Raw genomic sequence first — 25,379 nt, 5'->3', positions numbered from 1 at the left:
TTGCCGACTCCCCGCTGTTGACTTTTCCGGCCACCCTCATCCTCACCCTCTTCCACTAGCCTCCTCGCCGCTCCAACACTCTACCCGTTGTCCGCCCTTTTATTTCTGATTTTTCAATTTCTACCCCTTTCGCATTACGCTCTCGCCCGTATCCGCGGTCACGAATCACTCGATTCTTTCATCGGCGACGATTGTTCCCACTTTCCCGAAAGCGATCCCGGTCGGCAAACAAGCAACAGCCGTTTAATATCTGCTTCCGCGAAATAGAACGAACGAGCGCCGATAGATAGACTTTCGACCGCCGCTCGTCGAAGACTTTTTTTGGTAAATTTGGAAGGGGGCAGAGGTGGATTTGGATTTTGATTGATGAATTTCGTTAGGAATCTGTTCGACAAGGATAGAAGAAGCATCGTGGCGTGATAGTATTGTAGGAAAGGGAATTTTTCACGATCTTGTGATCAATGATCTTTATGAATATTCTGTTCACTTGCCTTTGGGAAGATCGTGCACTGAGTGTATTGTAAAATTGACGTAGAGTATATTATAAAATACAGTAAGGAGCGAAACTGAACACACACACGGCATTTTAACAAAAATAATTTTTTGTTCAATATTTGCATGTAGAATGCAAAGGAAACAATATACTTGGTATTATCCACAATCTTCTGGCTTTTCAAAACAAATTTAATATTTGTGATATCATTATTATTTCGCTTCATACAATACAAATTTGTTTTGAAAAGCCAGAAGATTGTAGATAATACTAAGTATTTTGTTTCTTTTGTATTCTACACGCAAATATCGAATAAGAAATTATTTTGGTTAAAGTGTCGTATAATAAACAATATAATGTCGTAAAATAATAAAAAATTATTTTTGTATATTATGTGTATATTTACTGGAAATTGATTCTTTAAAAACTACCCTTACTACTATTGTTGGCCCAACTTTCTTTAAAAACTACCCTTTAATCAAGAATTGATTCTTTAACAGATACAGCCACCTTCTACGTGACACGTGACACATTCTTTCCATAAACTTATTCATTTCACAAGAAACCCAAGACCTAATCCCGCTGCATCGCTGTTCGCTGAAAATTATCCAGATTATAGACAAAGGTTCCCCGACGCGTGTGCAATCGCAAATGATTATAAGAACGAGGGATGAAATTTCCAAGTGAACGCGTCACACGAATCGCGTCATCTGATTACCAGATTAGAGGTGATTCCTACAATCACCGTGAAACATTTCGTAGACGAAACAGAGTGTCTGCCGATGAATCACGGCCGACGTGACGCTCAATCGTGCGCGCATAATTTTCGGAAAACGCGAACGGTATAATGGTCAATGACGACAACGGCGAACCGTGGAGGATTTTCGCGTCGCCGCCGCTAACTAACGATAAATCTCTTGGTTGCAGGTCTGCTCAGGCTGCAACAGATCTATCAAGGCTTGAAGCCGGGCAACGAGTCGTTTCAAGTGGAAACGGTGAAGAGAATACAAAACATGTCAGAGGCGATCGATTTCCTGCGCAGCTTGGAAGAACTGAACAGGCGAGTTTCAGAGTATTTCACTTTGCAACAATTAGTCTAGTTGGGGATTTTTCAAAGAACGCAACAACGCGATGTGAAATGGACAAAACATCCAAAGTACAGCGCTTTCTCTGATATTTCGCACCGCAAAAGTAATTGTCTACGTCAACTGCATTTTCCAAAAGTGTAAATTAAATAAATTAATTCGAATTAAATAAATTGAATAAATTAATTAAATAAGATCCGCAGTTTCGACGTAAAAGTAAAAATTTCTTTTGACTATTAAACAGAGGTACTATATTCAATATTCTATGTTAGATAGTTTTTCGTTATTGTACATCTCCAAATTTCTTACGACTCATGTAAAAATTCCCAGTCTAGAGACAATATTATTTTGTCGATAATTAGCTGCGTTCGAAGGTTGGATAGATTCGGGTGAGCACCAAAAATACGCGACGAATAATATTTTGATGAATCGTTGGACTTTGTTAAGCTTTGTTTTTAACGGATGAATGCTCGCAATCGTGCAACTTGAAACAATGCCGAGCGAAACAATAAAAATTATTACGAGTAATAAATGATTTGCTCGCGGAACTGATTCATTTCCATAACTGGTTATTTCGCGATTTTGTTTCGTTTCGGCCATCGGTCATCAAGAGCGACGAAAGATTCGATCGCAGTTAAAAATAAAATTAGAAAAGCCGTGAGGTTTAAAAGGAGAGACGCGTGAATCTGCGTGTAATAAAACTCGCGTGATTCAATAATCTCCTTGAAATAATCGCTTCATCCGCCGAGTTTACAAATTTGATCGAAAACGAAGTATCACGAAAAATATTCTACAAACGTAACGCTGGCTCCTGATTGTTTACAGGACAGAGCAAAGAACGAAGGACCAATTCATTTCAGTTATCATCATTTTACCTGTCGAACTTGTAAAGTCTATGAAAAATGAAAAATTTGACAAACGACGATGCAATATTGATACTCGACGATATTCTGGAATATTCTACGAAATGCACAGGATAAAGAACAGAAGGACAATAAAAATCGAGAATTTCGATAATCGTATTTATCAGATTTACATATTTCATCGACAAAAGGATACGAGGATCCTGTGAGCATTCTGTCAATCTGTATGGAACAGCTCGTGAATTTGCCGCGAAATAAATCAAACAATGAAAAATTCTCAGCGGAAAATGGTCGGGGGAGGGGGGGGAGGGGGATATTAGTGTAGCTTTATTTTTTTCAAACAGTAGAATCCGGCCGCGTTCGGACAGACTGACGGATCACTCGCTTTTGTGCGAGCACGAGCGGTCACCGCGTATCTCGGCCGCAATTTACCACTGGCCACGCATTTGCACGAGCCAGGTAATCAACAACCAGCCTGACAATGAGGCCGAATCGAATGAACGTTCCCCGTTACCGAAAACAAAACGTAACTATCGCGAATCGTCGCCGGGCAAACGGCTCGTTGCACAAGCGACTTTATCATTGGAGAAACGACGCGGCTGGAATTATGTAAATTCATTACCGGGTCCCGCGGGGTTGTTAGGACCTCTTCCGTGCCGGGAGAAGTCGTGAAATATTTCACGAAATGGGAACGACAACGAGCGTTCCATGTTTAATTGTCGCGCCGACTTGAACGTGATACCGCCCGCGCAGAAACGAGAACGCGAAGAATATCCTGGGAACGAATGTAATTGTTCGGAAATTGAAACGTTTGATACAATCTATACTAATATAAGTATATAGTATATAATATATTATATTATAATATATTATAATATACTTAATATAAGTATTATATTAACTAATATGAGTATATAATAATATACTTAATATAAGTATTATATTACAACTATAATATAATAACTAATACAATATAATATTAACTAATATAAGTATTATATTATAACTATAATATAATAACTAATATAATATAATATTATAATAACTAATATAATAACGTATATAATAATATACTTATATTATTATATAAATATCTATAATAATACAAGTATATAATAATATACTTACATACTTATATATCTATAATAATACAAATATAAATAATATACTTACATACTTATATATCTATAATAATACAAGTATAAATAATATACTTACATTATTATATAAATACCTATATTAATATTTATAAGAATAATATTTATCAATATTTATAATAATATTTGTAAAAATATTTGAATATTTAAATACGTATGAAAAAAGAGTATATTAATAAGCCTTCTGAGATCATTTGAATATAGTATTAAAATATATACATATATGTATATACGTACACGTATTTCGTTTTATTGCATCTTATTCTATATTTGTAAGATTTTATTATATAAGTACCAAGATTCGTAACATTTTATCAAAGCGTAACGTGAAATTATTTCTTCTAAATATTTGTTTCAGATCTTGTTCGAGTTACTGTACAGAAAAAAAATACAAGTTTGTTATTTGATACAAGATTTTACATATTAAAATATTTTTAACCCAAAGTTGAAGTTGATACAAGGTTTACATATTAAAATATTTTAAGCTCAAAGATGTTTCTACTGTAAAACGCGAAAAAATGTTGGAAATCTTTGAAATTCCTTGCAGAAAGGAAAAGACTACTCGCAAGCCTGATATCGTTCATTTTTTGAAAATTTCAAATTTTTGTCAATGTTACGCCAACGATAAGAAACTCGTTTCAGATGTTACAGCGATATTACACGACGCATGTAATAAATGATGTAAATTCTTTGCAGATGGAGCAATAAATACGTGGTACTCGATTGCCCCACGGACATGGCGAAGGATATCGTGGTGAGCCACGTGAGGGATGTTGCACTGGGGAAAAGAACGTACCACTATTTGTTAAGTGGATTGGTGAGTGTTTACATTATGATTAGACAGTGCAATAAAAACGATGATTCTCTCAATTCACGTAATAATCAAAATACACTTCATTCTTTCTATATTATAAATTTATTATATTTATTATATTATAAAATATAATTTATAATTTGAAAGTAACCTGTATACCTCCACAGAACTAACTAATACAGCCCAAATATCCCAAATATACCAAATATAATATAGTATAATTCGTATTCCTTAAATCTAAAATTAAATTCCATTCCCACAATTTGCGTTTCTTTTCCATTGAAACAGAAAGTTACAACGAAACGAAAACAAAGCTACTTGTCTCGCAAGCAAGTATTATCCAGATAAAAAAGGAATCCCACGTTCTTAAAAAAAACAATTGAAGATGATCAGATAAAAAGAAAGGAAGATCTAAATTAACTAATCTCGATTAAAAAAAAAAAATTAGAAATTTCAGTTCAATAGCCGAAGGTATGAACTTTTAATTAAAACTGCATGACTTTAATAACATTAACGAATACCGTTTCCATAACGTATTCATGGTCGCCAGTCGAATAGATTTTTGATCTTGACCGATCGAGTGATCTCAGATAACACAGTTTTGTCACGCGAATCACCGAAATTATTAAAGTCAGACACTTTGTTTCGACGTTCAAGTGTTCAAAAGTTCGACTAAGCATCGTGTCTTTCATACGGTATGTTACAATTCAGTTTGTTTCGTAAAATCAGATAATGGATGACCGATGGGAAAGCGAGGTGATCGAGTACGGCGCCATCAACATCACCGGATTTCGAATCGTGGATTCTACACGACCCTATGTCAAAGATTTCCTGGCTGGTTGGCATCGTCTCGATCCGGCCACGTCTCAAGGAGCTGGCCGCGAATCCATTTCTGTACGTATGCTATACTTGTCTTTCCCTTAGCCACTATCTATTCGAATCTCACACCCTTGCAAACGCCGATATTAACAATGGAAACCAGACATTAACAGATACAAATCAGATATTTTGTTAAAATAGATGACGTTTATAGAGTAAACTAGAGATAGAAGAAAGTTTAAAAAACAAATGGCACGATAATCTTATTTTAGGTGGAATTACATTTAACAAGAATAACGAATAAGTATATTAATCGTAGTATACTAGTTATTTTATCCAACTTGTTATTATAAGTATTCAATGTTTTTTAATCAATAACAATTGATGTATCCATGGTCTCATTCTCTCAATATGAAAAGTTAGAGATTTCTTTCATATCACCAAAATTGTATATTCTTATATTGCGCAAGTTCTCAACAGATAATCTCATTTCTCGTAGTGAAATGATGCTCTCGTTTCTTTGAAATCATCAAATATTATCCCTGTTCCCTAGTATATCCAATAACAGTGAATCCCTATAGTATGTTTGGTACCTGTCAAGCTGTAATCGTCTTTCCGAGAGGGAGATGCCTATTCGAGTTCCATATGGGTTGTCGAGCACCATCGAGTACTCCAATTTTCTACCCTAAGCGAGCCAGTCTACTACGGTTTCCGACTTGTTTTCGGATACTTAGCACGGTCAAGTGGACACGATTGCGCGCGATAGGGGAAAGAAAATCAAACCCGATCCGTAACCCGAGTAGCCTGGCTGTTAGACAAAGGGACCATCGTCTGCAAACGAATCGACATGGACTAAAAATCCGTGCACGTGTAACGATCTACGTTGTTTCCTTTCTGTCGATGAATAGTATAAAATTGAAGGATTATCGGACGTAATTGAAAAGGGTGAATTTGTGAAATCATTGGGGAAATTACTGACAATGAGATACATAGAAAAAGAACGAACATGATATCTTTGCTTCATTTATCAGATATTATAAAAACGACCACACTTCAGACTGTTCACTTTGAATTTTCCATAAATGCGCATGAATAAAAATTCGCAGTCGTAACATTGACGTTTATAACTTTGTTTTCTGATCTCTCGGTTAAATTTTTGACTTCTGTAGTATTTAATACGAGCAAGAAACGAAAATAGTATAGTTCTAGTACGTCAAAGTGACCTAAAAAAAACAAAGAGATTTGGTGAGAGTAAATTGAGAGAGTTTGTTGAGAAGTATTTAATTAAAAACTGTTAAAAATTCGACTAATATTACGACAATCATATTATTCGACGTTTAAGAGCGTGGAATATTATTTAATCCGAGAAACACTTTAAAACAATTTTCGGAATAAATCTTTTGGTCGATTGCCACTGTAGCAAATCACAAATATCGTGTAAATAAATACAAATCGTGACTTGTCGTATCCTTTCACGGATGGGGGCAATTTCAGAAAAAATTACACCAGCATCGCACGAACGTAAAGAGGCGACAGAAAAAAAACTGACGTCAAGAAATCGAGCGCTTATAAAAAAAAAAGACAAATTTACATGAAATGAAAAAAAGACGTTGGAGAGCATATTTTGAAATATTACAACAACATTGTACAACGTTGGTACAACATGGCGTAAAAAGTTTTCAGACGATATAAAATTCACCATAACGGGCAACGATAAGCTATAAATCATTTGTGCCTTTCCAGCACTGTCGTGGGATGTTACCGAGTCCATTGAAATCATGCAATAGTATTTGCACAACGCTATCAAACGTTTTCAGCACTTTCAACAATGTTATACAATATCGAAAATCGATAGACACTATCCGAGGAAAATTTCATGATATTAAAGCATATCCTCTCTGTCTGTGTGTATGTGTGCGTGTGTGTGTGTGTGTGTTTTTCCTTTATAACAATGTCGTTAAGTGCTCTGTCAACCCGTGACAACAAAATACACGAATGTTAGTGTGCCAGAGTTGTTTAACTCAGAATTTTAGGTAAAAGATACTTAATGATATTTACGTATTTCGCAGAGATTCTGAAAGTAATAAACCTAATTATTCAACAAGCTTGTATTAATAAGCCTAAGATATTCAACAAGACCACATTTGATATCAAATTTTTCCACTAAACTTAAATTTTAATAAATTCAAATATCTTGTTATTTCCGATTGGTTTCAAATAGAAGAGCAACAGCCTCGTTAGTACAATTAAAATTTCAAGGAATTTCCTACGTGGTGCCATGACAATTCTAAGACTTTTCGAAAAATCTTAAAATGTTCACGACTCGTCATTTCGCCAGCCAATGACTGACAAAATTGCACGATCCAACGCACCGATTATCTCCCGATCGATGCAATTTCCGCGCACAGTTCTCCAACTTTGGCCACGTGCCCGACATGCTCGCGACCTCGTGGATCCGCGTACGTCACGTGACGACTATAAACGGATCCTCTTGGCTGTCGGAGTCAACCGCACCACCGTCCGGAAACGAAGACACTTCCCTTCGTTCACATCGGTAGCCGCATCATTTCAATTATTACGGCGATTAATGGGGAGTTCCGATTGCCAAATCGAGTCCCGCACGTTTGCTTGTCACTTGGAACAATGACAGACGAGGATTGATCAGATGTTTTTGAACTGACAAGGTTTCGCGCTTGATAAAATAGGGTTTCGACGTGACTGGTATAACTACGAATTGTTAATGTCAGTTGAGTATGGAAAATGGAGACAATGATGGGATCGAGGTAATTTTTAGTGTGTTTTCTAGACTGAGGCATTGTAATGTGTTTATTTGAATCGGAGAACGAATGACTGAGAGGGAAATATTAAATTAATATATCTATTCTGTAAAACTACGAATATAAATCTATCTAATTATTATATATATTTATATTACTATATTATAAAGAACTCAATTCTATTTAACTTAATTCTTATATGTAATTTCGCGCTTGATAAAATAGGGTTTCGACGTGACTGGTATAACTACGAATTGTTAATGTCAGTTGAGTATGGAAAATGGAGACAATGATGGGATCGAGGTAATTTTTAGTGTGTTTTCTAGACTGGGGCATTGTAATGTGTTTATTTGAATCGCAGAACGAACGACTGAGAGGGAAATATTAAGTTAATATATTTATTCTGTAAAACTACGAATATAAATCTATCTAATTAATATACATATTTATATTAATATATTATCATATGCAGTCCTCTACAGGTTAGTTATTCATAATTCAAGAAAAGAACTCAATTCTATTTAACTTAATTCTTATATGTAATTATATATCTTTAATGCTTTTAATAAAGTTTGGAAGAATTATATCGACAAAGGAATTGAAATAAGCAGTGTTTCAATTATTGATTTTTTAAATGATATACTCCAACTGTAGCGGTTAACTTTTTGAGCGTTCAGTTCGTAACACATAATCTTACAGTCAATAATAAAATAATTGGTTTACTTACTCGAGGTTCGAAGAAGATAACGTATTGCAATATATACAACAAAAAGTGTATACTACATAAGAATATGAATTCGTTATTTGTTATATGTTCCTCGTTCAATAATTTCAAGCACTCAAAGGGTTAAGAAAACCTTGTGTCACGAAAAAAAGAATTTTATATTGCTTTTAATACCAAAATGATAAACTCCTAGTACATTGATGTTGTATGTATATCAAGCTACATTATGTGAGAAAACCCTCTTTACATTCACGATACTTACTTCTCGTGTCGGTTTAAAAGCAGCTTCATGTATAATTCATGCCGCTACTTATAGTGGCTATATCTCCAACAGAAAAAGAAAACAGCTTTAAAGGCCATTATAATTACCATGATTTCTCTCTCGCTCGAATTACGTTACAACTAGGCAAAACAACTTTCCTCAATCACGTAGTACCCGCGCAAATACCATACATCTAACTGTGCAATCCAACTGTTATATTAATTTTATAAAGTATCTTCGATTTTTGTTTTACCGTATCGTATAGTAAATTAATAACGTAGAGGTTGCAAACACGAATTTCATTCCCTGAAGAGGAATCGGTCAGATCCATCCTACGTTGTCTCAAGTTCGCCCTGAAACAAAAATCATCGGCGATCAATGGCGAAGCTCCAACACTCATTTTACAATTTTTTTCGCATTAGGCGCAAGCCGCGCTGATGTACGACGCCGTATTCGTTCTGGTCGAGGCGTTCAACAAGTTTCTGAGAAAAAAGCCGGACAGAAGCAACGTGAGGCGGACGGGCATTTCTGGCAGCAGTCAGATTACCAACGGCACCAAGGCTCTGGATTGCAACAGCAGCCCCGGCTGGGTAACGCCGTTTGAGTTTGGTGACAAAATTTCAAGGCTACTCAGAAAAGTAAGTACTCAATCCTACCTTGATCGTTTCGAGATATCGTTTTGAAAAATTTCGATTTCACTCTTCGTACTTGATTAAGTCAGTGTCAACGATATCATATCATAATTGAATTTAAAATCACGGAGATTTATCCCATAATCAGTTTATTTCTACTACTGTGTAATAACTTTCTTTTCGTTTCTTTTTTTCATAAATTTCACTATCCGACTATCCACTTAAGTTCTATCTTCAATTTCTATCAAAAAGTCGCCACTTAATGTGAATTTTATACATTATGCCGTGACTTTATGAATTATTCACACAGTTTTCTGATAACGAAACACGTTCAAAATTTCATTTTTTAACTTGAATTTATAAAGAGGTCATTAAATCGTCGCAAGAGTACTTAAAAATTTGCAAGATCATTCGAAATAAAAAAGAAAAAACGAATTACCAACAGATTTGACGTTACAAAAAAATTAATCAAAACTACTGGATGCCCTTTCCAAAATATAATATATAATCTGTAACACAGTGAAACTTTGCCCAAAATGAATCCAATACAGAATTGTTACGTATAATTTTTCTTCGCGGGATTCCAGAAAATTTCTAGAGTTCCTGCTATCGAGTGTACGAACCACATTCATGTTTCGCGAATTCTTGAACAACGTCCTTGGGACGACGATTATTTATGCGCTGCGCATAAATCTTAATGGATTGGTACACATTCTCGAGGAACGCGGTATCCGAGGTTAAAGACAGGAACGTGTCTGTAGGCCACGCAGATCTGTCAAAATGATTCACTCGGAAATTCTCAAGTCGCGGGTAGAGACGCAGAAATACTCGATATCGTATATCTGAAATAGCCGTGGCAACCGAAATTGCGAAGGACCCTCGCCGAGGTCTCTCTGCCATTGACAGTAATTGGCGGTTATTCCGACTCTAACGGCGTTCCTACGTCCACGTCAGATCGTCTCTTCCTCCGTTCAATGCACGAACGTGTACAGCCACACCGGAAGTGACGTCCCTATATCTCTTCGATTCTCCTGCCTTTCGTTAATTCGTCGCCTGAAACTTCCCTCAGGCAAAATGAATTTGCTTCTTTGAAACTGATGATCATTGATCAAGAACTTGTCTAGAATAGATGTATCATTTCGCGGATAGGAAAAACTTGTACAGGTTAGTCGAATTTGTACGTATATGTAAACCGATCACCCGAATGAAATCATGTCGAATTACTAACGAAGAGCGGGTACTTGAAATGATATACGTTTGAAATTAATTCACTTTGGCAAATCGATGTACATTCCAAAGAATTTTAATTTAAACACGAAATGGATATTTTAAATTAAGGAGCTCCCAAGAGAATCCCATCGAGCGATGAGTTTTAAAAAAAAAGAATTAAGAACACACTTTGCTTCTAAGTAATTTTTGTAAATTTTCAAGCGTTCAAGCGACAACGGCGACATTATCACTTTAGTATTAACAATCGTTTCAGAACGCAATAACACGTCGAGCGATAGAAATTTTCGAAATTTTACTAGAACGCTTTTGAACGAACGCCATCCTAAATTCGACCATATCGAGAACATAACATGAAAATGGGTCGTGGTATATTGACATCTTGGTTAAAGTCATACTTTTCCTAAAAATACCACCCGATCCTCAAAGCATTAAATACAACACATATACGTCTATATTGAAAACCACGTATAACCCACCAAAAAAAAAACCGAGAAAAAAAAAATAAAAAATAAAACGTTGCCTCGAAAAATTAAAAAAAAAAGCTGGATTTTTTTTCAGAGAACGCAATCTTCGCAAACACTCGCCGCCTCGTATTCAAAAAAACGAACGAAACAAATATATTTAAAATTGATCGCTAACGCGTCGATCCGCATTCAAACTTTCAGGTGGAGATCGAGGGACTGACGGGGGAGATTCGCTTCAACGATGACGGTCGCAGGCACAATTACACCCTCCACGTCGTCGAGATGACGGTCAACAGCGCCATGGTCAAAGTAAATATTTTTTTCGACCGACGAACACGAGCCGCGTGTACCGTCGTTTTTCATCCTCCCTCCACTCTTTTGCCCGGACCCCTGGCAAGCTTTTGGCGAGGCCAAAATGTAATCGAAACAGTTTCGAAATTTTCCCAATGCGAAAAAGCGAAAGGAGAGAGAGAAGAAAAAAAACAGATAAACACGCGGGGCGAAAATTGTTGCGTGAAAAAAAAGATACAACGTGAATCCCTTTTAATTTCTCGTCGTTCTACCATGTTGTTTGCTCTTTGACGCAATCCACGGTTCGATGACGTTTGCGCGACGATATCGAACATCGACGACTATCGACCATATATGTATATGTGAGCACGAGCATCTCGACTGTGCATGAACCTCACAGAGACGGCAACGACGGCCGAAGAGCTATTAACCATTCACGATTTCACCTTTCAAGGTGGCTGAATGGACGGACGAGGCTGGATTCCAAGCCATCGCAGCGAAATACATTCGACTTCGACCGCATGCCGAAATCGAGAAGAACAAGACCTACATTGTCACTACCATTGTGGTAAGAAACTACAGCGTGTGTAGGCATTCGAAATGATGGATAAATATATATATATATATATGTATATATATACATTTTTGCTTAGAAAAAACAGATTTAAAAAAATAGCACTTGCTTGATTTGTACGACACGAAAAAATAGCTGACAAAACGTACAAGATGTAAATATATGTATTGACAATTTTATCAACTGATAATCTACATCATGCTGATTGGAATTTGATTAAAAGTGCATTTCTTATTTCCTTATTAGTTGTGAAATTATTGTTAAATCTCTTTCGAGCGAGAGTGTATTTCTATAGCTATGTATATATGTGAATCAAATGGAGATTGATTGAATAAATGATGATTTGTATCGATTGAATATCTATCTTACTTATTTCTGTCATTTTATAATGACAGGAGGAGCCGTATATCATGAAGAAGAAGTCAGACACCGGAGAGATATTAACTGGCAATGATAGTTACGAGGGTTATTGCAAAGATCTGGCTGATCTCATAGCTAAGAAACTGGGAATAACGTGTAAGTATCATTAATATATCTGTACAATCAACAATATATTCATGGTACATATTTTTCGTACCTTTGTACTGTATTTCCTAATGTATTTCCTAATGTAATTCTTAAGATACTTAACAGAAATTCTTTGCAAGGCAATTAATCTAAAACTAAATTAACCTGCAAGAATGCTTTCCTATTTTCTCTGACCACTCCCAATTATTATACAATTACAGAATACTTCATCAAATAACACATTTCATATTGATATAAGCTTCGTGTAGATGCTCGTCCAATTATCTTTAACGTGCCAATTTTCACGAACAAAATTGATGAAATTAGACGGAAAGAGACGTTCCACGAATCACCCCGCCCTTAAAAGTTCAAGAATCTTCTTTCCTAACGTCTATCCAAACTAAAACCAAACAGTCCCAAAAAAAAAGAAAAATCCCCACTATTTTCACGATCTGTAAAATACTCGATAAATCTAACATACGTATTAAATGGCCCTCTTTTCTTTCAGACGAATTACGAATAGTAAAGGACGGCAAATACGGAATGGAAAATCCGGACGTTCCCGGTGGTTGGGATGGTATGGTCGGCGAGCTGATTCGCAAAGTAAGTTCCACAGAAGTCAACGAATACGTAGTTGATCGCGGTCTGGATACGGTTCCCGTGACAGAAATCCTGACAAGCTGGCGCATTCGGGCGGATCAAACGATTTAATGTAACTACGTACAAAGATTGTACTATTGATCGCGAGGTCCGACTCGAAACGAGGCTCGTTGAACGAGCTGTTTTATCTTTGGGCAGAAGGTACGAGGCTCGTCCACCAGATGCCTCGAGCTTGCAAGCTCTCCGCGCCTTTGTCTACTTCGAGACTACATCTGGTGGACGAGGTACGAAAGAACGAGAAGGGAACACGAGAGCTTTTTACTTGTGTTTGGCGAGTGTCAAAATTAAAATTCATGTAGTTGTACGAACTTCTTTTCTATTATATTGTTTAATAATTGCTCAACAGCAATAAATACGTTATTACTACTATGATGTTTATTATAAAAAAATATTAGCAATATTATTCGTTATTATTATTTGTGATATATAACGATCGTGATATATTTTCAGGAAGCAGACATTGCCATCGCCCCGATGACGATCACGTCTGAACGTGAACGAGTGATCGATTTCAGCAAACCATTCATGTCGCTGGGAATCAGTATTATGATCAAGAAGCCCATCAAACAGAAACCCGGTGTCTTCAGCTTTCTGAACCCGCTGAGCAAAGAGATTTGGGTGTGCGTGGTCTTCTCGTACATCGGTGTATCCATCGTACTTTTTACCGTGTCCAGGTAAATGGTGATTTTTCCGCAGTTACTCGCGGTACGCGGCTAAGTAAATACGGTCGGTATATGGTCAGACACGAGGTCAGAAAGTACATACGTACGCTCGATGCCTTCACCGTGAAATAGCATTTAATATCTCTCGAATTCAATTTAAACGCAACATTTTCATTAACAGAAGAGACACGTTTCATTATTCACGCAATGCAGTAATGAAATTTTTTACAACTAAATTTTTGCGAAACGTTAAAAATTTCAAAGTTTTCTTTCCTCATACAGGGCACTGCAATTCTATGTAGGCCAGTTTGCATAGTATTCAATGTGAAAATGCTAGTTGCAACTACATTTTCGAAGAAATTTTTTTAATTAAATAAATAAATCCCGAGGAAAGCTTATACGTATTTTTATATGTTTTACACTCTGATACACTCCGATACACACACACTCTCTCTCTCTCTCTCTGCAATGTAAATCAGAGAAAACGGAAGTCAGCCCTTAGTGCTAGAGAGAGAGCGGTAATTTATTGTCACAGAAATTTCCGTGACCGTGATTGATCGGTACACTCAATGCCACCCACAAACCACACAACATTACCTACCCCCTTAGCCTTTTCCTCTCGATGGCTAATTACACAACAGCCAACCTTGTTTACCTCCTTACAAAACATCACACGATTACGTGCGAAGTCACGACAATTACGCGTGCATTTATCGCGATCCAATGCCAACGCCAGCACTATAAATCGTTGCTGCTTTTATTCCAGTTATACACGCACGCTGTTGTATCTCGTGTGTCTCAATCTCGCGTGACCGCATCGAATACGATTTCGACCGATCACGACAAGAATTTGATCGTAATCTCGACGAAGGGCCGATAAACAATCGGATTTTTCAATTGCGGATTTTTCAATAATTTGACACCTTGTTTCTCTCTCTCTCTCTCTCTCTCTCTCTCTAAATAATTTATCTAGTTGATTAACCAGAAAAGAAAAGTCTTTCGATTCTTTGCCGACGATAAAATTTTAATCTGTTTTGACAAAGTTTTTAATTCCCTGCTGGTATTGTTTGATTATCACGTTATCACGACCGGAATAATTTAACCTGAGTCACATAGTTTTGAGAATATGTATTTAATTTTGTATTTCAATTTTGTGATAGGGATCGTTGGTATTCTTTGTTGAATGAAATATTCCAAAGCTGGGTAACACGATGTAAGTTATGGCATTGATTCAACGACAGGGACAACACCTATGACCCAATATTTTCAATCCAAAGTCTATTTCCCCGCCAAAGAACCTTAAAAACCTCAAGGTCGAAGAAGTTAAAATAAAAGAGAACCGAGCGAAATGCAATTAACAAAGCGTCAAAAATACAAGAAACAAAAAACCAAAATTAAAGAGCCTCGCGGAGTATTAATCGCTATGTACATAATTGTATTGTAAGGCATTAAAAGGCACAATATGGGAATAAACGAGTTCAAAGTTGAAATAGCCCGGTATTGAAGAAATCTTAAGATCCTGAGACAAAGGAACCGGAATTTAAAAAAGAAAACAAATGCATGTATACCTAAAATTCCATTCGTATTCCACAGATTCTCGCCGTACGAGTGGAGGGTACTGACCCTAAGCAGCGGCGGGGATCCGACGATGGCTACGAGGAACGACCCGACGCTGCAACATCCTCACGGATCTCAGGGATCGCCGCACATTCCAACGTCGAGCATGGCGAACGATTTCAGCATCATCAACAGCCTCTGGTTCGCGCTTGCAGCGTTCATGCAGCAGGGCTGCGACATATCGCCCAGGTAATCGCTCGTTTGCCCCTCTCGATCCACCTCGTGATAACGTGGCTCGCTATCTCTTTGTAAAGGTAGTAAAGGTAGGCTGAATCTTTGTAAAAATTAATTACCACGAATCTCGCTCTCGGATTATCAGGCGTTCCTTTTTTATCACCGTGTTCGAGTTCACTCGTCGGTCAAGCAGCACGTTATCACGTGAGACTCCGGGACTATCGCGTAACGCGTCCAGCGAGAAAGCGAATTGTACATCTTTTACACCGGCGATAGCTCAGCTGGACGAAAGGTCTGAAAAGTGTTTGGCCTGGTCGTTTAGCGGAACAACGATACGATACGAACGGTAACGTGCCGCGGGCAGAAAGATAGCTGGTTTCTTTCGCGTGTAATTATAGCTACTCTCGCTTTGCGGCCTGTTTCCGTTTCCGCGGAACAAGCAAATTGGGTGAAGTAGGTAAAGTACGCGCGACGCGCGGTGAAAAATGGCTGCCTTTTAGCCGGGACGGGTCAACGGGCGCGTTGTCTGATAATGGGATGAATTGGATAAGGGGTGTAAAGGTTCGTCGCGTTGCACTCGCTCAAAGTCTTCACATAGGTAAACGTTTCTTCCTTCTCTTTGATTCTGCGTGTAATTAACGAGGCTATACGACGGATATTATCAAACGACGCCTCGTAACGTATACGTTGTGTCGTACCAATGTTCGATTTTTATTTTCAAGCGAATCTGATTTTTCCGATTATTAACAATCAGACTGCGTTGATTGAAGCCGAAACGAAAGATTTTTCACTTAATTATTGAAATACTGTAGCGAATTTTAGTATAAAACACGTAGTGACGCAATAGCAGATTTTTGATCAAATTTGATCGATGAGAAGCATCTAAATATCAACAGATGTCACACTCATCGACTTATCGATATACGTTGAACACATCGCGATAAATAAATCCGCTTTTGAAATTGAATACATTTTTCACTAGAGAAATGTATTTGCAGTAATAATAATTCTTCCAAACAATTTTTCAAAATCATTCGTTTACGGAGACGCGCGAAGTGACAAAATAAAAACGCATCGCTTTCTTGGTGCCAGAGAATTGGCGTAATGTGCAAATTGGTAGCGCGTTAACAAGAGAAAACGGATGTTTCACGGGTAACGATCTAATACGAGGCTTAGGTTTAAGATGTCCTTCAACGCACGATCCCCATCGCCGTCCGGCAGCAAATAGTTGCGAGCGATGATAACCTTTAAGAGGGTGATTTACCGTGGCCTAAAGGGGAGGGGTTAAGGTACACGGTAATTACTGTTGCAAATTCCTTCGTTTAAATTACAACTACGTGCCGCGGTAAACGGCGATTATAAACGCGGCGTGGGGCCGAATTATCAGAATGTAATCGGATTACGTTTCGCAGAGTCTCGTGCCGGGGTGTAATTTAGAACGGCTCTCTGGCAATCAGCGCCGCGATTAGGCCTCCCCGGGCTATTCGAGGGCGGCTCATTTGAATGAGCGTGCCGTTTCGTAGCCGCGGCTCGAAAATTCCATTAGCGACACGCTCCACCGCCGACCAAGAGAGGAGATCGTACATACACACGTATATATACAATATCTCCTCCAGCCAGAAATTCCTCCTTTCTTTTCCGCCTTTATATCCTTCCTCCCACGCGCATCGAGTATCAACCTAATTTTATGCGGAAGCAAGCTCTCGCCTTTTTGCACAAGCGTCCATGCTGTCTTAGGCGTGTGAAAGTTCTCAGTAAGAAGGCGTACACGTGTAGTACACGTGTTTTTAATATAATAATTCTTTGATTCAGGGAATCCCCGAATTTTAAACATACAACGAATCTCACTTTGATGAGAGATTTTAATCATAGCCAAATTTAAATATTAATATTGATATATTCAATATTAAATATAAAAATTTTATTTTTTTGGTGACCAAATTCATAATTTATACTAATTTTAATAATAAAATTAAAAGTCTTTCACATACTATAAATATTAAAAATATTCATAATCTATATATATAATTATATATAAAATAAAAATTATGTAAAAATTCTATTATAATTAAAAGACTTAAATAATAACTTTTAATAAATATAATTTAAAAAAAATTAATTCTTTAATTATATAGAATATATTAGTTATATATTAATTATATACTCGATACATCCCGAAAGCGAGGACTCTGATGGGAAAATTTTAAAATATTTTTTGATGACCAAATTTACAATTTACACTAATTAATAATAATAATCCTAAAATTCTTTCACATACTATAAATATTAAAAATATGAAAAACAATCATAATCTATATATATATATATATATATATATATAATTATATATAAAATAAAAATTATATGTAAAAATTCTATTATAATTAAAAAACTTAAATAATAATAACTTTTAATAAATATAATTAAAAAAAAATTAATTCTTTAATTATATAAAATATATTAGTTATATACTCGATAAATCCCGATTTTCCGCGAAGATTCTGATGGGAAAATTTTAAAATATGCCTATTCGCTTCTACTAATTCCTTCTTTTCAACTCGTTTTCACTCCCAATTGATTGACCATGAATCGCTGAACGCTGGATCCATCGAAAGACAATCATACTTCTTTCCCTATCAATTCCCTGTAATATATGTGTTTCACTTTGCTTTATTTGCCGGGATGCGTTTTACGAAGAACGCGATACAAGCCTCTCGGACGCGTCCACTAATTCGGTCCTAAATTCCACTCCCCCGCAGCGGAAAATATATCGTCGCCGAGTTGCGAAAACAAACACGGCTGGAAATTACAAAGGACGAAACTGTTCGCGGCCCGGACGTCCCGTAAATCTTTTCGGGCGAGCGTTTCGCGACGTTTTCGCGAATGGTTTCGGCCACTTCGGAACTGGGTCTCGATTAATTTCCATTCCGTCGTATCCACCGACGCCGTACCGATCGTGCGGTAGCCTCCTTGATTAATGGTTTAAATATTCGCGCGGCGCCGATATGAATTGTAAATTTCGCTTTCTGGTACTTTCTGTCCCCTGCTGTCCGCTAGCTTCTCTCTCTCTCTCTCTCTCTCTCTCTTTCGTTTCGCTTCTTCCTCTGCGATATCCCGCGGCTCGCGAACATTCTACGTTATTAAATATCGTCACATCCGTCGTGGCACGAAAACGTAACTCAATCGTGAAGTAACCTTCCTCGAGGGCGAAGAAAGTTACGTCTTTGAGATTTTGTTCTTTTGCTTCGGCGAGCAGGTTCGCCGAGAGAGTTAATGAGAAAGAAGGTGCGAAACGTTTATTAAACGGGAAATTGTAGAAAGTGCAGGTTTCCTTGCGTTCGAAGGCGAGAAGTATAAAGCTCGAGCGAGGGAATGATGGTTATTAAGGTGTTGTTATTATGCGTGATTCGTTGTAATATACTCGAGGTAATGATAGACCCGAGGTTGTTTAGTACGTTCTTTGGAAGGTATCGCCGAGAGGGACGGTTATTGAGATGTTTGATAAAGCTACGACTTGATGATTATTTTTTTACATTTACCGAGATAGCTCGCGGATAAATACTAATCACACGGTTTCTAATAATATCAGTAAGTTACGGAGTTGCAACATGCGGATGCTTTGCAATTTTCTAAAGAACTATAAAGTTATAGACGTTGAGTAAAATAATTATCGGTGTTGATCGTCAAATAAGATGTTATTAAGTCATTATTTAGTTACATATCGGTAACTTGAGCGAGCTTTGTGGTTTAAAATAGTTTTCGAAATCTTCTAGAAATCGGTTTGCAAAATATGATTCGCTACTGTGAAAGAACATTTTATATTCCCGTTAATTTTGAACTAATTCGCAAGTAATTACTAATTAATATTCATCGCATTTAACAGGTCGATATCAGGACGAATAGTCGGCAGTGTCTGGTGGTTCTTCACCCTGATTCTAATCTCCTCCTACACCGCTAACTTAGCCGCGTTTCTAACCGTCGAAAGGATGGTCGCACCGATTAACTCGCCGGAAGACCTGGCCTCGCAAACGGAAGTGCAATACGGCACACTATCTCACGGATCCACGTGGGACTTTTTTCGAGTAAGTTCATCTGAAATTACTTAACGAGAAAAATTACGACGCGATATTAGATTGTAACGATCGTGAATGATTTCACGGACAGTGAATTCTAAGGGAATTCTAAAGTATTCGTTCCTAGCAGGTAACAGTTAATAGAAAAATTCAAATGATAAAAAGTGAAAGAAAAGATCCTCGACTTTGACAATCAGTGTATGTCGAATAAGTAATATTTACAACAAAATAAATCTCATGACTCTTAACAGTGTTTTTGTGATAATCGATTGCAGTATTACTATAACAAACATCTAAAATTAAATTATGATAATAAATTGAAATAGTAATAATAAAAGAGTGGTCGACTTGCTGTTAGTACAATAATTGAAATGATCTAGAAAAATAATTAATTTCACACGTTATAGCCTGATATATTAAACAATATATAATAATTCAAGTATATAATTCGAAAGACGTAAATAGAATATTCTTCTTTCTCCTTTAGAAATCGCAGATTAACCTCTACAGCAAAATGTGGGAGTTCATGAACTCACGGAAGCACGTGTTCGTGAAAACGTATGACGAGGGTATACGAAGGGTGAGGACAAGCAAAGGGAAATATGCCCTCTTGATCGAAAGTCCAAAGAACGAGTATACAAACGAGAGGGAACCATGCGACACGATGAAAGTCGGTAGAAACCTTGATGCCAAAGGTTTTGGAGTAGCGACGCCATTGGGATCTCCTCTCAAGTAAACTTTATTACTTTATTATACTTGCTTGCTTTTAACATGTTCAGAACCAAGCAATAATATGTCATGGTATTGCAAACACATCAGTGTCTTGAAATTTTTGGGAAATGTTTAAAATTCTACTTTTTAAAATTTTCCATATTAAAAAGCAGAATTTGACAATACAAATTGTACATGATGGACTAATCCATCTTTCATGACTTTTTAATCAATGACTTATACATTGTACGTACAAGTGTAAACTTGATTCAAAGTTCCATAAAATTGAAACGTGTTCGTCGCAATGAAAAAAGATTCAAGCACACTTCTACGCAAATAGAAATATTTAATAGTAATATTTAGTTGCCTTCAGGTACTCCACATTTTCCATTTAAATCGCTGGTGCTTTCAGCATATACGAAACGAGTGATAGCCATCATTGACGGTACACGCTCGAGTGTATATGTTGCGCGAAAAAAAATCACGCCACTCGATACGTTGAAAATATTAGAAACATTCCCACTTTAATGAAACGATATGAAACAATAGAAGCGCTGTTGTTATTGTAATTTTTCCAACATCACCGATGGCCTGTTGGAATATGCAATCGTTGTAAAAAAAAAAGATTCCAAAAGCCTCGTTCTAACAATTACTTTGTTCAAACATTTTTCAAATTTGAGAGCGTTGTAATCATAGTGCGTCATTAACCCTCCAACCTTCAATCGTCATCTGCGATTAAGGGGGTTGAAAGGAATACGCTTCGCGAGAAAAGAAAAAAACCAGAAAATTCCACACGTGGCGCGAAGAGCCGAGAAAAGGTCTGCCTCGTCGCGAACGAGCGAAATAATTTTCAAAGCATACGTGCTCGACGCGGCAAACGCCGAGAAGTTTCGAGTCTTCGGTAATTCTCGACAAAGCCACTCGCGGCGCATTCGAGCAAGCGTAACGTACGAACTGAATGGTAAGACTGGTTCGACCTATTTCTTCCATATGAAGGCGTAATTAACGAGGGTTTTCTCTTTTTTTTTTTTTTTTTTTTTTTTTAGCAATCAGGAAGAAACGAAACACCACCACCTGCCCACCCTCCTTAATTCGCTCGCCTTCGCGACTCTTTGAAATTCCCGTCGCTCCGTTTTGCGCCTCCCTTTCCAAACACGCCACGTCGTTCCACACAATTAGCATTAAAAAAAAAAAAAAAGAAAAGAAAAGAAAAAAAAGAGAAACTCGTACACCCATTTTTCCATATCATTACCGCTTAAGGGATGAGTTCGACCCACTCTCTCGTCTCGACTAACCAATTCAATCTCGTCCATGCCCGCAATCCCAGCGCGAGACAATTTGTAATTCAACGAATACACGAGCATCGATTTCATTACATTTGTTTCGCGACACAATCGGCTTTTTCCCTCTGATATTTTCGTACATCTTCTTCTCTTCTCGTCCCACAGTCGTTGAACTACTTTCTGCGGATTTTGTTTGAAAGGTCGTTTTGTCGACTGATTATGACATCTCGTTTTCTCTCTTTACGTGGTGTGTTTTATAAATTTGACACTCGTTCCATTATTTGCATAGGACAATGTCGTTTCAAGCATCGTTTATTTGGAAAAGCAAGAGACGATAGACAGAGAGTCTAGTGTCTACTGTTGTTACTTCTCAACAAAGATACTTCTCGTGAAAAAGAGACTATAATTTCGCGTTCTTTAACGTTAGAATGTATCGCTCGTAAACGCAAGTAAATAATTCTCCTCCATCGTTTCCTCAGATAATATCGTCGCAGCGAACATTCGTATGGACGACAGGCGATAGAGTTAGTTTAGGACATCGATTATGAATAAAGAGCGATTCCTAATCGCATGCATGGAATGCACGAGGCCGCGTGGCAGATTTGGCTGCACGTGACAAGAATGTGCGTCGAACGTGCGACGTTGCATCGCTGATGTCTTTAAGAATAATTGCGGAAATTCAGAGGAGCCGAACTCGACAATCAAAACAGTCGATTGAATTTTCATCGGATGTAGTTTTATTTATATTTCAACGTCTGCGATCTAAGATTCCTAGAATATCGAATATTCATTTAATTTCGCGCAACGCCATCTTTCCCCGATATTATCATTTGTCTAACATTTGACACGTTACAGAGATCCCATAAACCTGGCGGTGCTGTCGTTGAAGGAAAATGGGGAATTGACGAAACTAGTGAACCGATGGTGGTACGACAGAACAGAATGCAGGCACGGGGACAAACAGGATGCTTCTAGAAACGAGCTGTCGCTCAGCAACGTAGCAGGGATATTCTACATCCTCATTGGTGGCCTGCTTTTAGCACTGGCCGTCGCGCTGCTAGAATTCTGTTACAAATCACACACGGAAGCTACCAGAGCGAAGGTAACGAATTGGTACCACTGCCAAATAGGATTTCGTAACTTACACTACCGTTCGTAGGTCTTCAATCGCAAAAAAAAAAAAAATATATATATATATTATTAGAATCTTTTATTTAATAGAACTTTCAAAATATAGTACAAAGCACTTTTTCTGTTAACAAATACGTCATTTTCTAATTATCTTTTAAATTTTCGATGCTTAAGAACTCCTAGGTCAGATCGTCAATCATTTTGGTTTAAATATTTTCATACGGTTCTGCCTACCTTATTACATGCACTCTTCATAGTTTTACACTTTGAAATTTCCCATAAACGCGTCCAAATCGCCGAGTCGAGCAATATTATCAAATGTCCCGTAACTTACGAACGATAATGTCGAAAAATTCGTCGGCGACATTCTTCCGCTCAACAATCGTTTTCCATCGTGAAAGAAAAAAAGAACGACGAAGAAAGATTCTATTCATCAGAACCTGCAACTTTTCAGATCCCATTGTCGGACGCAATGAAGGCGAAAGCCCGACTGACGATCGGTGGCGGTCGAGATTTCGACAATGGCCGGGTAAGTAGCCTGACGAACCAACACCTCCTAGATCCTTGTTATCGATCGCACGCGTATCACGCGGTTAGACTAACAACAGCTCGTAGAATCGTGTTTGAACAAGCTGGGAAACGGACTCTGAAAACGTTCCGCCTATGTTTCTTCGTCACTTCGTAAAACTCGAAATACCTATTCGCGTGCCTCACCGCCGCTATAGATAAAGCTATGTATGACTTTTTTATTTTCTATCAAGGAACGTTTTCGTCCTTTTCATTCCCCACGTGTTTCGAACCGACGATCTCGATGTATCGTGTAACATACGCTCGCAACGTGGCCGCATCGGGCTACATTATGCATTTCCGTGCAATACAAGAACCTATACGTACATATGTATACATAGAGGCATATGATAGAATACGTTTGGCATGCAGTTAGCAGCGTGTATACGTTCGACGTGTATATTCTGATCGAAAGACGATCGACCAAAGTATCGAGAATCTCGAACGGTTACCGTGGTTCTCGATGACACGATCGACCTAAGGGCGATAATCGATCGTTGTCTCATATATATATACATAGATAGATAGATACGAAATTATATATAAATAAACATTATATATATAATATTTATCTATATATATATATATAATGGATATATATGAACATATATATAATTAAATAGATATATTATACGTACATGCGTGCGATGTGCGGCTGGCTGGATGTGTTGCGCTCTTTTCTCTACTTCTCTATATATTTCCTCATCTTTCTCTCATCTATCTATCTCTCTGATTTTCCCTTTCTTTCTCTCTCTACCTTTCTCCCTCTCTCTCTCTTTCTTTCTTTCTTTCTTTCCTTCTATCTTTCTCTTTCTCTCTGTCTCTATCTCTTTGTACTCGATGGATGCAGGAGACGTAATTTTTGCTCGTTTTGCGCGTTTCGTTCTACTTTTGTTTTTGTCTCTAGTGGTACGGACTGCAGAGTTAGACGGAGGATGCATGCGCCTTTCCCGGGACCATATGTGAGTACTATCTAGCCCTTAATTTTAAATCCCCCCCCCCCCCCCCATTGTACGTTCTGCGTCTCTCGTTTGGTGTACCTATTTTCTCTTTCTCTCTCTCTCTTTCTCTTTCTCTTTCTCTGTCTCTCTCTCTCTCTCTCTCTCTTTTTCTGTCTGTCTCTTCCAATTTTCCCTTCTGCTTCTCTTGTACGTCACTTTAGGGCAGCGTTCGCCCAAGTCTCTCACTCGTTTCATTCTCTTTCACGTTCTCGATAGAGACTTCGATCGCCAAATCATCAGTGACTATTTCCTTGGAACTTCATCAAACCAATTGATTTCTGGAAAATTTAGATTTTCATTTAGACTTTCGTTCAACTCATTTCAAAAACTTTCACGGCTCGCAACTTTCTCTTATGTCGTCAGCCATTTTGCGTCATTGTTCTCGAGCATTCGTATCAAAGCGACTTGCATAGTAGATCATGTTTCTCACAATTTTCACAGTCTTCTCCTCGTCGATGCACGATATCATTAATGCAGAAATCGAACACGATAAATTCATTAGAGAGAGAATTATCAAATTATCGAAGTTGGACTGTCTGAACATTTTTGCGATTCAAGTACACAGAAGGCGTCCTTCTACCTCCTGGCTCTCGTTCCATCGCTATTCCTCCAGCTTTCAACAGCTTTTGAAATGACCATGGAAAAAACGCTGGCTTCTGATCGCGAATTGAGCATGGCTTGTAGCAACATTTTCTTTCTTTTTTTTGTTTTTTTTTGTTTTTTTTTTTTTTTTTTTTTTTTCTTTTTTTTAAATCCAAATCCTATTGAAAAACATCGGACAGGAAAAATCGAAACTTTCTATTGTAGT

At 37.5% G+C, this 25,379-nt stretch overlaps 1 protein-coding gene across 1 annotated transcript; it reads left to right on the top strand.

The window, feature by feature from the left end:
* The first annotated feature begins 1,425 nt into the window (after positions 1-1,425).
* Positions 1,426-25,263, top strand: LOC122537658 (glutamate receptor 1). The gene is made up of 15 exons (XM_043671020.1): positions 1,426-1,553; positions 4,295-4,415; positions 5,142-5,306; positions 9,417-9,632; positions 11,522-11,629; positions 12,066-12,179; positions 12,581-12,701; positions 13,201-13,295; positions 13,803-14,026; positions 15,608-15,820; positions 19,689-19,887; positions 20,366-20,610; positions 22,728-22,974; positions 23,458-23,532; positions 24,478-25,263. Exons 1-15 carry the CDS (start codon positions 1,507-1,509, stop codon positions 24,496-24,498), a joined length of 2,211 nt encoding a protein of 736 aa, XP_043526955.1. The 5' UTR covers positions 1,426-1,506; the 3' UTR covers positions 24,499-25,263.
* Positions 25,264-25,379: the final 116 nt, after the last annotated feature.

This window comes from Frieseomelitta varia, unplaced genomic scaffold (assembly GCF_011392965.1).
Source record: "Frieseomelitta varia isolate USP_RPSP 00005682 unplaced genomic scaffold, Fvar_1.2 scaffold_923, whole genome shotgun sequence".
NCBI lineage: Eukaryota > Metazoa > Arthropoda > Insecta > Hymenoptera > Apidae > Frieseomelitta > Frieseomelitta varia.
The sequence above is the reverse complement of the archived record's forward strand: the minus strand, read 5'-3'. Positions and strand labels throughout refer to the sequence as shown.